This window comes from Rhinolophus sinicus, chromosome 3 (genome assembly GCF_057876585.1).
Source record: "Rhinolophus sinicus isolate RSI-liver-muscle chromosome 3, RSI-T2T, whole genome shotgun sequence".
NCBI lineage: Eukaryota > Metazoa > Chordata > Mammalia > Chiroptera > Rhinolophidae > Rhinolophus > Rhinolophus sinicus.
The window spans coordinates 44,096,006-44,110,840 of NC_142503.1; the positions used below are offsets into that span (position 1 = coordinate 44,096,006).

At 41.6% G+C, this 14,835-nt stretch overlaps 1 protein-coding gene across 4 annotated transcripts in view; it reads left to right on the top strand.

Annotated features, from left to right (window-relative positions):
- PIK3R1 (phosphoinositide-3-kinase regulatory subunit 1) overlaps nt 1-14,835 on the top strand; it is an 86,543-nt gene that overhangs the window by 58,740 nt on the left and 12,968 nt on the right. For 3 of the 4 annotated variants that reach the window (XM_019746039.3, XM_019746040.3, XM_019746042.3), the window contains 3 exons: nt 4,711-4,842; nt 5,650-5,851; nt 6,033-6,112. In XM_019746039.3, the coding sequence (XP_019601598.2) occupies nt 4,711-4,842; nt 5,650-5,851; nt 6,033-6,112 (414 nt within the window). Of the gene's footprint in view, nt 1-4,710; nt 4,843-5,649; nt 5,852-6,032; nt 6,113-14,197; nt 14,759-14,835 lie in introns of those variants that run through there. The other variant, XM_019746044.3, reaches the window with a different exon arrangement.

A 14,835-nucleotide genomic window follows, 5' to 3' on the forward strand; every position in this document is an offset into this window, starting at 1 on the left:
CAAAGAATACCCACATGATATTTAGTAAACCAAAATTCGAAGTGTGAGGCAGCTTCAAAATGAGGCATCTTATGAAAATTTTTAGAAGAGATGTTTCTGGGGAAAAAGGAGATTAGATTGTTAGCAGTAAATAGTTTCACTTGAAATGCACTGCACAAATGTTCATTGAAGCTTTAAAAAAAAGTTTTCAACTTTCATTTTTTCCCTTTGTACATGGAAACCAGTCTTTCATGTAAATACAGGGCATATCCTCTTTACTGTTGCGTCTCCTGTCTTACCCACAGAGTAGGTCATTAGAAGATGACAGACAGAAAACTAAAGGTGAAAGACTTGTTTTTCTTTATTTTTAACAGCTTTACCAGGGTATAAAGGAAACACTAAATTTTGTCCTTAGCCAATTGAAATAGTGATACATGTTTTGGTCAGAAAATCGGTCAAGTTGAACATGTTAAAAGTCACAGGAAATGTTTAGACATCAGAGACCTATAAAATGGGAGTTACTTGAGAAATAGTGGTTGAGTTTTTAAATGTGACCAAACACACAATGATGCAGTTTAGCTTTTAAAAAAATCTTCACACCACCTGTGAGATGGAATAAATAACCAAAATTCATGTCAACCATATATTTTGACAGACAACTTTCCTTCCTCATTTGAGATCAAAACACACACGTAGAACACTGGTTTCATTTGCATTCTGTGCTATAAAAGTTAATTTTGTAGCAAAAAAAGAGTAAACATTATCTAAATTTAGGAGTGGATCCTCTAGGACTGTTTCCAGCTTGAGGATTTCTCAATTCATAAAAATACTGTATCCTGGGAGAAATTCAGAGATAAGTCACTTACACTAAAAAAAGCAAAAAAAAAACAACAACAAAAAAAGTCTTTTTAACAAACCCTATGAATTACCAGTGTCTGAAAAAGACAGACGGAAAACAGCAGCCCACTTTTATTAACACCTACTGGGTTATTTTATTTCATCCATACATTAACCTTGTGATTTAAATACTAGTACTACTGCAGGCAGAGGTGTGACATGCACACAAATTGTTCTGACTCCAGAAGTCCTTTTTTCCTACTATATTGCCCTAAAATGAATTATTTCTTTTTTGTCTCATTTGAATTTTAATGGTGTCAATTTTCTCCTGATTGTATTGGTTTCCCTTAACCCAAATCAGGCTTTTTCTTTAAAAGTTCTCATCACGAGAAAAAAATTTTGTTAACTAGACTTATTGTGGTGATCATTTCACAATATATACAAATACAGAATCATTTTGTTGTACACCTGAAAATAATACCAGGGGTGACAAAAAAATGTATACAAGTGAACACTTTGGTCAACGTTGCTCAAGCAGTAGTTGGCCGTAATCAGAAGTGTCTGGACACTGATGGTAACACTTTGAGCACCTCTTGTAATTGCAGAAGTCAAACGTGATTTGTAGTCATCTTTTGTTATCGGTATATGTTGATTATAATTTTAATACAGTCTCCCTTTCTTATAATGTACATACATTTTTTTGGCACTCTCTGTATAATGTTATGTCAGTTCTATCTCAATTTTTAAACATTGGCATTTTCAATCTCAGCACTGTTGACATTTTAGGATGGATAATTCTTTGTCGTAGGGGGCCATCCTGGGTATTGTAGCAGCTTAGCAGCATCCCTGACCTCTACCCACTAGATGCCATTGTCCCCCAGTCATGTCTCCACACATTGGCAGATATCTGGTGGGGGTGATGGTGGGATAGCAAAATTGAGAACCCCAAAGGAGAACTACTGACATACATAGAGATCAACTGAGGAGAGGCCACCATGCCAGTTGGAGGAGGGATGAAGTGTTGGAGGAAAGGTTGCTGGTTATCTGTCATGGGTAGACTCAGTGAGAAGTGGGGAGGAAGAGCATATAAACTCACCTAACCTAGACCTAAAGATTTTATAGCTCTCACCTAGCTAGCTTCAGAAGTCATCATGACAGACATGTATGGCTCTTGGAAGAGCTTTAACACAAAAAAATAAAAAACAAAAACAAGAGAGAGAGAGAGAGAGAGAGAGAGAGAGAGAGAGAGAGAGAGCAGAAACCAGACAGAAACTCCAAGAAGCTTTAGAAGTTACATTAAAATAAAATAAATGGAACATACTATGTCATCAGCTCTAGTGGAATTTGATATAAGGTGAGCTTATGCAAAGACTTGCCAAAGGCTTACCCAAAGACTTGAAATAAGGTTATTTCATTCAAAGGTTGTAAAGGCTCTTTGGGATGCACGTCATGTGTTAGAGTCGTGTTAATTCACTGAAGCCCTACTCTAAGGACTTTTTATAGTTCAGCCCACAAATGTTTAACAGGTACATTGTGTGTGCTGGTTACTGGGGGAAGCAAGTGGAGAAGGTCAGAGCCGCAGTCCGTGCCCTTGACGTGCTCTCAGTCTACGAGGGAGGCACATCGTTAGTATACTCTCTGGGAAGTGTCCTGCGACAGCTATGGCTCATCAGCACTGCTCTTGCAGAGAAGGCAGCAGAAACCCTGCCTGAGGGAGGGACATGTGGAATGTTCAGTGTTTCATTGTCTTACTACATCATCCAATGGTTTATCACATTTTTATAGGAAGAGCAAATTAAGAAATAATAATTTGCTGGCAAAGAGACATAGTAAATGAAGCATACAGGGGGTGAAATGTGTGTGTGGGGGGGGAGGGGGCGGGGCAGCAGCTTGCCCAATAGCCAGTGGCTATGGAATGTCCCTGTCATGATGCACACACAATTTTGACAGTCCACTAGCAGTTGCATTACTTTCGAGGTTGATCCTTTATGCAGAGACCTAGTATTACCTTTCCCATGCTTGTTAGAGATGTGATATGTCTCTGGTTAGTTCTTTGTAGGACATTTAAGTGATTTAACCCTTGCCTGCTCTCTCCACCTTTTTAAGTTTAATAATTCTTTTCCTCAGACTAACCTATCCACTTTTGTTATGAGATGGTCTTTTCTGAGCTTTACAGTATTGTGTGATTATCTTTCCTAATATCTGCCCAGTTAGTGGGGCAACTTTGGATTATGAGCGTGTATCCAAGGAACTTTGGTAGCTTCAGGCTCAAGCAGAAGTGATTTATAATATCACTCTTGGTCCACGGGACCCAGGATACCATCTCGTACTCATGCTCAAACTCCTTGCAGTGAACTGTGGTTCTTTCTCGCTCTCTCCTAGGTCACAACGCCATCCAGTCACTTCCTGATAATGTCTCACACATTTCTAGTTGTATTAGAATTCAAATTACCTGGTGTTACCTTTCCTGCCAGCAGCACTCCTCCCCAACTTATTTTTAACACCACAACTAATAAACCTGTTTTAAAATACAGCATTTTGTTCATCACGTAGCACTTGGTTCACCTTTTCTCCATTGAGTTCCCAGGTCTCCCGCTAATTCTCCTCAGGTTAACCTTCATTTCACTCGTGTGCATTCTTCAGCAGCAGCCACACGCCTCTCGTTTCTAGATGCCTGTAGTCATTCCTTCCCCCAGTATCCCTTCTTTCTGCCAGGCACTATGCCTGTTTCTCTCCCACGTTCTCAGAGGGGAACTTTGACTTGCTTTGTATCACCCTGTTCCTAAATTGCCTGACCTCTCTTCCAGCTGAAGAATTTACTGGACAGATATGCTCACCTTATCATTCTTCTGAGGTAGTTGAGTTCAGTACCCACAGGTTAGATTAGTAGTACGCTAATCTGAATACCCTGTCAGTATTAGGGGGAAATGTTCTAAAGATGTTCCCATTATTTTTATTGGAGATTCTTAAGAAGGACTGCTAAAATTCTTTATCTTATTGTTTAATCAGTCACTCTGTTAGATTAAATTTTATATTGATTCTGAGATGCAGTATTTAGCAACTCAGATTTTAGGAAATCTGTGGGTTTGCATTTCACGTTTTCCTGTTGAGGTTTTAGGAAACCTTTACTATATGATTAGCCTTTCCTAGGCAGGACCATTCTCAATCAGGGCAGAACCACCCTCCAGAAGGTATTTGGAAATGTTGGGGGGGAGAAGGGACTATATTAGTTTTCTAGGGCTGCCATAACAAAATTCCACAGACTGGGTGGCTTAAAAAATAGAAACCTATTTTTTACTGTTCTTGAGGCGAGAAGTCCTAGATCAAGGGAGGTTTGGTTTTTTTCTGAGGCCTCTCTCTTTGGCTTCCAGATGGCTGCCTTCTCTCTGTGTCCTCACATGGCATTTCCTCTGTGCATGCACCCCAGGTGTCTTTTTGTTTGTCCAAATTTCCTCCTCTTATAAGGATACCAGTCAAATTGGATTAGGGCCCACCTTAATGGCCTATTTTAATTAACCACCTTTTTAAAGGCCCTATCTCCAAATACAGTCACATTCTGAGGTACTGGGGTTAGGGCTTCAACATAAGAATTGTGGGGGACAAATATTTTTTGTTGCCTGAACGTCTGGGAATGTGCTCTTGGCATCACGGGTAGGGGCCATCATGCTAAACGCTTCCAGCGTTGGGGACAGACGGAACTACACAAAGAAAAATTGTTCTGTTTGAAATGCCAGGAGCAACCCCTGTGAAAAATCCTGTTAATACGTACTCAAGTATCTCGTATTTGTCCTCATTGCTTCCTTTCATGTGTCACATTTAAGTCAGACGTTCAGAAAATTGGCCCAACCAATGTTCAAAATGTCTGAAATATATTTTTACATATTTCTATCATAGATGCCGCCTCCGTGGACTTGGAAACAGTTGATGTTCAAGTTTTAGCAGATGCTTTCAAACGGTATCTCCTGGACTTACCAAATCCTGTCATTCCAGTAGCTGTTTACAATGAAATGATTTCCTTAGCCCAAGGTTAGTTTTCTCTTCTGAGAACCTTATTGAACCTATATTGAGATGTGGGTTTCTGTACTTCTAAAATCTATGAAGTGCTGCATATGAAGAGATAATTTTTAGAAAATATTAGTAGAAATTCGCTGTCCTTTCCCCACCCCTTCGTCCCCTCCCCCACAACTTCCCTCCATTACCAGGACAGCCAATAGAAGGCCCCGGTTCTCATGGGCTTAGGAAGACTGTCCACATTTTGAAATGGCTAATTGTTAACCTTTATCAGTACTAACATAGTTCATTATATCAGTGAAGGCCACAGTGTCCCTGTCCCATGTTCCATCTAGGTTCAGGGAACTGGGACAAGACCTGGTGACTGGGGTGGTTCTTCTCATCTTTTTCAAGTGGCCATTACAAAAGTGTTGAGGGAAGAGGACTCTCAGTTTTAGGAGCTGATGCTCAGTTCAAGTTCTTTGGGGGCAGGAAATTGTGGTTTGTGACCTTCAAAGTCAAAACCTGTGATACTTATCTGATGCTCCTCCGATGTAGCCAATCACACTTGCAGCTGCTCAATAGAAGGCAGATTTCTGCCAGCACACCCTGAACCTTTTGTGGTTTTTTACACCAAGAGTTTCTTACATTTCCATTTGACTTGAGATTTCGACTTTCTCACAATGCCTTTTCTGACAAGAAGAGTAACTGTGCTGTCTGCTGCTTCTAATGACTTTGTTTTAAATGACTTCTTCTATAGCTAGAAGAAGAGACATTTTCTAGGTGTTTATTCACTGATACCTAGAAACAGTCTCTTACTCTTTTTTTTGTTTTAACTTGTAGAAGTACAAAGCTCCGAAGAATATATCCAGCTGTTGAAGAAGCTCATTAGGTCACCTAACATACCTCATCAGTATTGGCTTACGCTTCAGTATTTGCTAAAACATTTCTTCAAACTCTCCCAAACCGCCAGCAAAAATCTTTTGACTGCAAGAGTACTCTCGGAACTTTTCAGCCCTCTGCTTTTCAGATTCCCAGCAGCCAGGTAAGTGAAAGAAACATGTATTTTTGGGTGATTAGAGTAGTCCTAGGTTGATTGGTCATTAAACTTATTCTAAAGATATGAGTTCACAGGTGCATGTGCATATTTTACACTTGAATGTACAGAAATGAAAAATGACTGTTGTGTAGGGGGAAAGTTTCTAACAGAATTCTCTTTTTTGTAGCTCGGAGAATACTGAACACCTCATACACATTATAGAAATTTTAATCTCAACAGAATGGAACGAACGACAGCCCGCACCAGGTAATGCCTTTTGAACGTTTAAAATTCTTGCATGGTCTGGTTCTTAGAGCCTGGAAAGTCGCGGCTTTAGAGTTCCTTTGAAATTATATAAGTTTCTTGTAGAATTGAGATGCATGATATACTGTTATCTTGTGATTTAAAGACAAAAATCGCTGAGTGGTAGTGTATATGGTAAATATTATCTGGATTTTAACATTGTGGATTTTAAGGGATCTTGGTTTTAGATGAGGCTTGTTGGGAGAGTTTTCTCTTCCCCTCAACTTTTATGCTTCTAGTTGTTGCATAAATTATGGAGTTCATTTTAGTTGTTGACATTTTTGTTTTTCTTTCTAATATTTAGAAAGTAGGGGACTTATAATTACTATATAATTTGAAGTATTTGGGAATGTGTTTTTTGGAAGCAGGTATGCTGAGAAATGTCTGTCAAAATAAACATTTTCAATAATGCAAGCAGTATGAAACCAGGGTGTTCACTGAAGCAAGTTAAAGCAAGCCAGACACTTCTTTGAAAGCAGGCTGGCATTCAACTAGCCATTTAACAAAGCATGAAATGAAATGTAGACCATGTTAGCAGTGGATTTAATTTAAACTGATGTATTTTTCTTCTGTGGAAAGTCTAAACAGCCTTATTTTGCCATATGTACTGGTTAAAAGCTAATAGAGGCTGGCCATTTAGAATAGCGATTAGGGTCCTAAGGTGAAGTTTCGGGACCGGTAAACAGTGTTGCTTGTGGTCTTCATTTATGCCTAGAAGTTAAGTAAAACATCATCAGTGTATTGTTTATGATAGGTAACTCATGCAAATGACTGAATGTATCTCTGTATGAGCAGGCCTGAGGACCCAGGCATCAGTGTCAGGCAGTGGTGGTTTAAGTTGTGCTTTTGAAGGTGTTCCATGGCCAGGTTTGGTTGTTTGCATTTGGATGGGACAGACTGAGGGAGGCGAGGGCCTATGCTTAAAACCCACCTGTAGGATTGGGATAAATGAGGCGGGTGTTGGGGAGGGCTTCCGGGGACAGGCTCACAATATGGTATCCAGAGGTCAGAGAGGCAGCAGAAGTGGTACCTAAGGCAGGAATAGAGTGTTCCAGATGTCCCAAACCACAACAAGCAGGATGTTCAGCAGGGAGACTCTGACTTGTAGGTAAACTGCATCAGAGAAGTCTGTCTAAGGTATGGCCTGGGACCTGAGTCCAGGGGCTACCACAAAGGTCTCATCTCCGGTGACCGCTGGAGTCATTTGTTAATGAATGGTGGAGCTGTGTCTGTGTTCAGAGGCCGCCTTGGGCTCAGTAGGAAAGATTGCAGTGATGGGTTAGAAGTGCCCTGTGATGAGCGGGTAGAACAGGTATTGTCGCGTCCAGCACAACGAGGGTTGTAGGGAGCGAGGAGGGCGGCGCAGGGTTAAGAAAAGACAGTAGCCTTGAATAAAGTGCCAGGGCCAGGGGACCGGCAGCCTCAAGGTCTGGGCTGTGGTGCCTAATCGGGCCTAGCATCAGCTTTTATTAGTTAGGTGGGGAAGCAAAGGAGATAAAGCTTGTCAATCTCAAGATCTGTGAGTCCTATACATCATAATAGGAAACCGATTGGAGTCAATCACCCTTGCCTGCAGGCAGCTGCACCTTAAGTCTCAACTTCCCCAAGGGACAAAACCTATATGCATATGAATAGATGGAGAGCACATCATTGAATCACTTCCCTTGCAGGTTTTGGGAAGGAATGCAGCCACAGAGGCAGAGGCTTTTTTTAGCCTGGGGAAAGTGGGGGGCTGTGCCCACCTCTGTGAACCCCGTGGGTTCTCCTGTTGGTCCCCACTTGACTGCGCCTGGCTTGAGTTGTCCCCCACATGGGGAATCTTATCATTAGCTGACCAGCCATCTTTTTGGGGCCAAATGGAGCCGTGAGGTGCAAACACAAAGTTTTCCAAAGTCCCTGAAAGGATCCATCTCACAGACTCTCCTTTCTTTGGGGGCAAGTACAAGGAGACAAACAGTTAAGTTGCTGCCTGGCCACAGGTATGGAACCTGGCACTTGAGCCATTCATTGATGACCATCCCTGGATGAGTCCCATGGGTGGGGAAGGAGAAACAAAGGAGGACTCTGGGCCAAAGGCCCGGCTGTGATCTTTCACTTCTTCCCGACTCACGGCAGTCTGTCTCAGAGACTAGCAAGAGCGGGGCCCTGCTGGCGGGGCAGGGCCAGGCTGTGGTCCTGGTCTTCTCAGTGGCTGCCCCTCCGGAGAGGTGACGCAGGGAAGCTGAATGCCAGACAAGAGATGCCAGATACCCACAAATGAGTTGATCACATGGAGTTTTTGAGAATTTCTACTCTGTGGAATATAGTAGGGTCAGTGGTGGAGTTTAATGGGCCTGACTGGTATAAACTGGTTAAACGTCTTTATCAGTTTTAGCCCAATTCTGCCAAAGAAAAGATTCATCTGCAACCAGTTTCATAATGCGCACCTAAAACTGCTTGGTATGCCATAGACCCTACCTACATTCTTCTATAAGGAACTGGTGTGCCAATTGCAGAGGCGGATTGATTCCATCAATTCTGTTGTAGAATGATAAAGCCTTGAACGTTTGCTAGACCATCACAGAATTCATGCAGCATCTTCAAAAATTTGGATCCATGTCAATTTAAACCCTAGTTGGAGCCATTTTTCCCTCTGTGTGATACCTCTTAGCTGTTCTGGAAATTGTGTGGGCCCTTTGGAATTAAACGGATGCTTCAGGGTCTCTCACTTGTGAAAATAGGCTACCCACCCCAGGAAAAACGTCTCATTCTGAACACTTTCATGTTCAGGAATGGCTGTAGTGCAAATGATTGGCAGGACACCCTGGGTTAGAGAAATGACTTCTTAGGCCTGGTAGTAATGTGACATTTTTGTAGAATCCTCCATTGTTGCCCCAGCATGTTCTAGCACCAGAGGACTTTGGAAGCACAACACCAGTATGTCTCTATCAGTGGTCATAAATCACTTATTTGCAATGACTTTATTGTTGTGAATGGAAATGAATATGTAAATGATATTTGTGGGAGAGGAGAGGGGAACAAGACTATTATGGGGCAGGCAGACGTCTTTGCTAGTTCTTAGCAGATGGAACTTGAAACAATGGGCAGAACTGATGATGTTTGAGGCTGTGTGTCAGTTCAAACAGGACCCATTAGCACATAGTGTCTAATTAAATATCAGGAGGAAGGGCACGAGCTGTAAGTACAAAAAGAATTTTAGAGATGTGATTGGTGACTTTTTAGGGCAATTACATAGGCAGAAAACGCTCATAGAAAAAATAAGACTTGAAATGGGCTTTGAATAATAGATACAATTTGAATAAGGGAAGGAGAAATAGGGTTTCAGTTCAAGGGAATTTCAAAGATTTATTCAAGTTAAATTGCAAAGTACAAAAATAATGGCTTGAGAGTTTTATCAGATCTTAAAGAGCAGTACATATTTTAAGTGACAGTATCATAAAAAGCATCACTTGAGAGTTGAAAGCATTGTCTAGCTCTTCGTTTGCACACGAGGAAACTAAAGCCCACAGAGCTTGAGAGTATCACCTGCTGCCACCCAACCTGTGTGTGTCAGAACCGGGTCTGCGGGAGGACCAGCCCCAGGCTGCAGCCTGTTGCTCTATCTGCTGCCTGGGTTTGTGAGTAATGGTGCTGCTTTTAGTGACCAGTTAAACAGTCCTCTGAAGTCTCCAGCAAGTAATAAACTAAAAATATGTGAAATTTGCACCTCTGGGTCACATAGAGTAAAGAGCCACATACAATTTGTATAGCTTTTGGGATAAGGCTCCAAGGCCCTCCCTTCGTTGGTTGTGCAGTGGAAAGAACAATGTGAGTCAAATAGATCTGGGTTTGAATCTCAGCTCTTGCTACTTATTTGCCAAGTTTATCATCAGGTAACTCAGCCTTTCCAAACTGTTCTCCATTCTGTGAAATGGGAATAATGCCTCTCTCCTGGGGTTGTTGGGAGAATGAAATGAGGTGCTAAGTTCTGAAGCTCATGAACTTGTAGTATGTATGTCTCTACCGCCTGTTGCGTCAACTCTAGTTTCTAAGGCCCCACCAGAGCTGGCCTCCTTCTGCAGCTTTGTCTCGTCAATCCACCTTTCCTAGTGAGTACTGTCTGAATCCTGTCAGCCCACTGTCCCCACTGACCCCAGGTCCCTAGCCAGCAGAGCCAGACCTCCGGGAGCCTGTAGGGGCTTTAATCAAAGTATGAAAGAGACACTCCCAGGGCAGTGTGGCCCTGTGGGTGCATTCCTTGGAGGGAGGAAGGAACCTTTTCCTCTGTGTGGCTTGGTGAGTGGAGGGGCCCAGGCCCTCCAATGGCAGCTCCTACTGCCACTTTGCCCAGGTAACTTTACACAGTGCACAAAATGTACAACTGTACACAGCAGCCCCAAACAGTGCCATTCACTTCATCTGTGCCCACGTAGGTCCCCCCAGCCCTTACTTATGTGTAGGTTGTTGCCCCATTCAGTATGTTTATGCCCTGAAGCCCCTTGTCCTCTTACACTTACCTGTTCTGTAGTTCTTCCTAGTAGTTTCATCTGTCCCACCACATTTCTCAAGGAAAGGCCACTTCTCCTTTGGAGCTCTTCCTAGCATAGAACAGGGCACAGTATAATAATAACCCAAATGAATTGTTTTTTATTCTTTGATAAACTCCCCCACTTTCAAAGCACTTTCACGCAACAACTCATTTAATGCATCCAGCAAACGTGTGAAACAAAGCTTCTCCCAATATGAAGGGAAACTAAGGTTTCAAAGGTTAAGCACTGTTCCCTTTGTTACTAAAAATCTTAAAAATATTTAAAGCTGAACAGCAGGTTTTCTTGAATCATTATGTTTACCCTACTAAAACTTAGGTAACTAACGTAGATTTCTATAGAGCAACTAAGGGAAAAACGGGACCATTTAACATGGGTTTCTTTGAATGAAACCCATTATAAGTGTATTTACATATTTCAGATTTCATGGATATATTCAGAAATATTAATGTAGCATAATTGAAGTCTAATATTGCACCCTCAAGTCCAGAGTGGAAAATAAATGACTCTTTCTCCTCCCTGCCCTTCTACACCTGTCAGAGTTAATTTTTAACCACTGGCGCATTAGAAAACATTCATCCTAAAGAGCCTGATTCATAAATCTTGTTTTAAATGCTCTGAGCTTGGTTTTCCACCAAGACCAAAGCAAGCACTAAGGTAGAGGGAAATGACTTTCAAAGAGTTTTACTTTTCTCTGATTTATTTTTTATTGAGTTTAAAATGTGGTGTGACATTAGAGAGTTATTTCAAAGGTGAGAAATGAAACCTTGAAAAAAATTCATGCATGCATTTAGGTGGGTAGGAATAAACAGAGGCAACCCATACGAGGTTATATGTCGAAAAATAAGGAGTTTTCTTTGTGCTTTGGAAAAGAGACATATTGAAGAATGTATATGTTGATGGGGGGTAGCACAGTTTTTCTTCTGTCTTCATGGCGTAGCTTTCTCTTTTGAGGGAAAAGGACAGGGCAGGAGTTCTTTTCTCCACTAAGCAATGGACACCTCTCTTCAGATACTTTGTAGAATGTGTCAGTTTTGTGCATGCGTAAACCTAAGTTTATTTTGAAATTCAAATAGACATTTTTCTTCCTGTGGATCATGAAGAACACTGCATATGGAGTAACGAATTTGTATCATCTTGAAAAGCCCTTCTGTCCTAAATTATCTTAAGTTGAAATTATGAAGGGAGGAATTCATTTAACCCTTAAAAGATAATTTTGGTTCGTTTACTTTTTTGTCACTACCTGTTTTATAAAAGTGGTCTTTTGTTCAAAATCATGGCCCACAGAAACGTTTGAGAAGTTGTACAGGATGAAAAGTGGTTGTGAACATTCATTATTTGGTGGTGATTTGCACATGAGATACAATGTTCAGTTTATAATTTTCAAACATACTTTAGTGATGAAGGGGCATTTTTCTGATTAGATCATACCTGCTGAGAAGCAAAATATGGCCAATTTTTGCCTCTGAAATGAATTTTACCAAACTTTGGGGAAATCAAAAGTAGTAAGACATATTGGTTTGAAGAATGCAGAAGGGTAAAGTTAGTTTTCAATTATGTGTGTAAGTTTTCCAGTGTGGCTGAGTCTTTGGGTCACAGATAAATGCTGAAATTAACGTATAAGTTTTCTTAAAAGAGCTTAGCAGCCACATGAAAAATATTTCCTAAGTTGTTTTGACATCTGGGCATTTGATTTATTAGTTATTTGTTGGTGAATCATATAAATTAAGTGACAATTAAGTTGGATAATTATATCCATTTTCTTTGAAATTTTCAACAGTGTGAGATGAATGAAACATGCAGAAAGTTGGTTTTCTCCCAAGTAGAAGTCACTGACTCTGTTCTACCAGCAGAGGGCTCCCTTTCTAAGCTAATAAAGAGCATGTATCTTACAGATCACTTTTCAAAGACTAAAATTGAATGGGAAAAGATTCAGCTCATACTTTCAGTAATATAATAGAATCTTTATGGTAGATGATTGTACATATTGTGAGAAATTTGAAGCAAAGTTTTCAAATCTATTTTAAGACTTTCTTAAGTAGAGGATGTACTGCTTTCCAGTGGATATTTTTCTTCTGAAACAGAAAATATACTGTTGGGCTAGAAAGCATTTTAATCTTCGAAGGTTTTGACACTAAACACCATGTGCATCCAGACAGGTATGCTTAAGAGACTGACGTTTCCAAGGTTTCTAGCTTTAGAAAGACTATTTTTAAAAATAAGGCAAGACTGTGCTGCTCAGGATATAAGAACATTCTCTGCACTAACCATATGTCCCTGTAATCAGCTGGCAGGAGCTGGAAGATTCACTTACAGACTTTTTCTTTCCATTGGAAAAGTAGGTTATTTTCTATTATATGAACTACACCGATGGAAAGTTTGTAAATTCCCTTTCATTGTGCATCCAGCAGCACTTCCCAGATATTGCAACTAATCCTGAAGCTGCTTCCTGCCTGTGTAGACTTTATATTAGCACCTCGATCTTCCTTCATCACTGCATGTGACCATTGGGTCACTTTCCCATACAGAGTCTCAGGTATTCTAGACAGAACCCATATTTCTTCAAAGAGAATTAGAGGTAGCTTTTTTGTTTGAATAAGCTAAAAATAGAAAGCAGAAAAAGTTTTGCTGTAGGTGTGAAATTCTTGGCATGTGGCTTAAAAGAAATTAACTTGAGTTTCACTTGTTAACTTTTACTTTCTCTGGCACAGGGAAGTGAAGAGCAGGGCCATGGGATAGAGAAAAAGGAGTTTAGGACCAAACTTCAGAGGGCTGGGTCCTGGTCCTGACTATTATCTTGTGCAAACCACTTCACCTCTGTGGGTCAGAATTGTGTGTGTAACATGAGGAAATTGCTTGATGTCATCTCTAAATTACCTTCTAGTTTCACAGGTAGTGATTCTTTAGTGATTTTACATTGTGTTATGGTCCTTGGGATAACAACAGTAAAGGAATCTTTGCTGGTGCAAGTGAAAATTTTCTTAGGTCAAATTTTAATTCTTTAAATAGTAGCCAACTAAGTCTGGGTCATTGCACCTTTCTTAAATAGAGGACAGAAATCCTCTAGAAACGTATTCCATTCTCCTTGCCCTCCCATCCTTTGCTCCAGGTGGCTGTCACATGAAACTAATGCAGATACACCTTTTAATTATTACAAAGTCCTATGGGCATATAAGTGTGAGTTGCAGTTTACTTTTTTATATGAATAGCTGCAGAGTGGACTTTTTTCTTTCTCAATCTTCACGTGTGTTTGGAGTACAGAATCCATGCAGAGTTCGAATAATCTTCTCTGGGACTATTAAATACGTTTTAAACCTGTTCCCGCCGAGTTGCTGCACAGGGCTTTCCTGGTACACCTGCGGGCTGCCTGTGCTGGTGTGTGGGAGGAGGTGGACACGAGAAAGGCACGATGTTCTGGGCCGTTCCGAGAGGTTCAGGCCTTTACAAGCAAGGCTTTGATTCTATTTTTTGCTGAACTAGCTCAGCCACTTCCTGTGTTTGGCTGCGCATAGTGCCTCGCTTCACTGTGGCCACTTGAGCCCTGCGAGCCAGCGAGCGCGCCGCCGCAGCCAGTTAGAGAGACTATTTTAGGTCCCCGTACAATGGCCTTCTCATTTCCTCAGTGAAAATGAGCGAGTTGAGCTGGCATTGGCCACTTGTTAGCAGATGACAGCTTTGACTTTGACTTGGGCTCGGCTCTCCTCCCCTCCCCGAAATCCCTAGCTCAGCAAATATTTGAACCTGCCCAAGTTAATCATGAAGCTGCGATCTTTATCTAAGAGAGACGTGCGAGCGCCTGGGCCTTTTCCCTCCCCGGTACTGTACCAACATCCTGCAGCTTTCTCCGTGGGGAGCCGGCGGTGAGGGCGCTGCTGGGGCCGTGCGTTCGTCCTGGCCGTCCCCGGGGTCCTGCGCCGCCCGCCCGCCCCTGCGCGCTCTCGTAGCGCCCGCACTGCCCGCCAGAGCTGTGGGGGGAGACGCGGGGGCAGGTCCCGGTTGCTGGAAGAATAGCTTTTTGGATTTTTTTTTTCATTGTTGGATACAGGCATTGAAAGAGAAACCGTTGAAATGCATAACCTGCAAAGTAAGTTGCCTTTAATTTGTGCACTTCTCTGCCCCTTCGCTGTTGCACGGTTTTGTTTTGTTTTTTGTTCTGTGAAA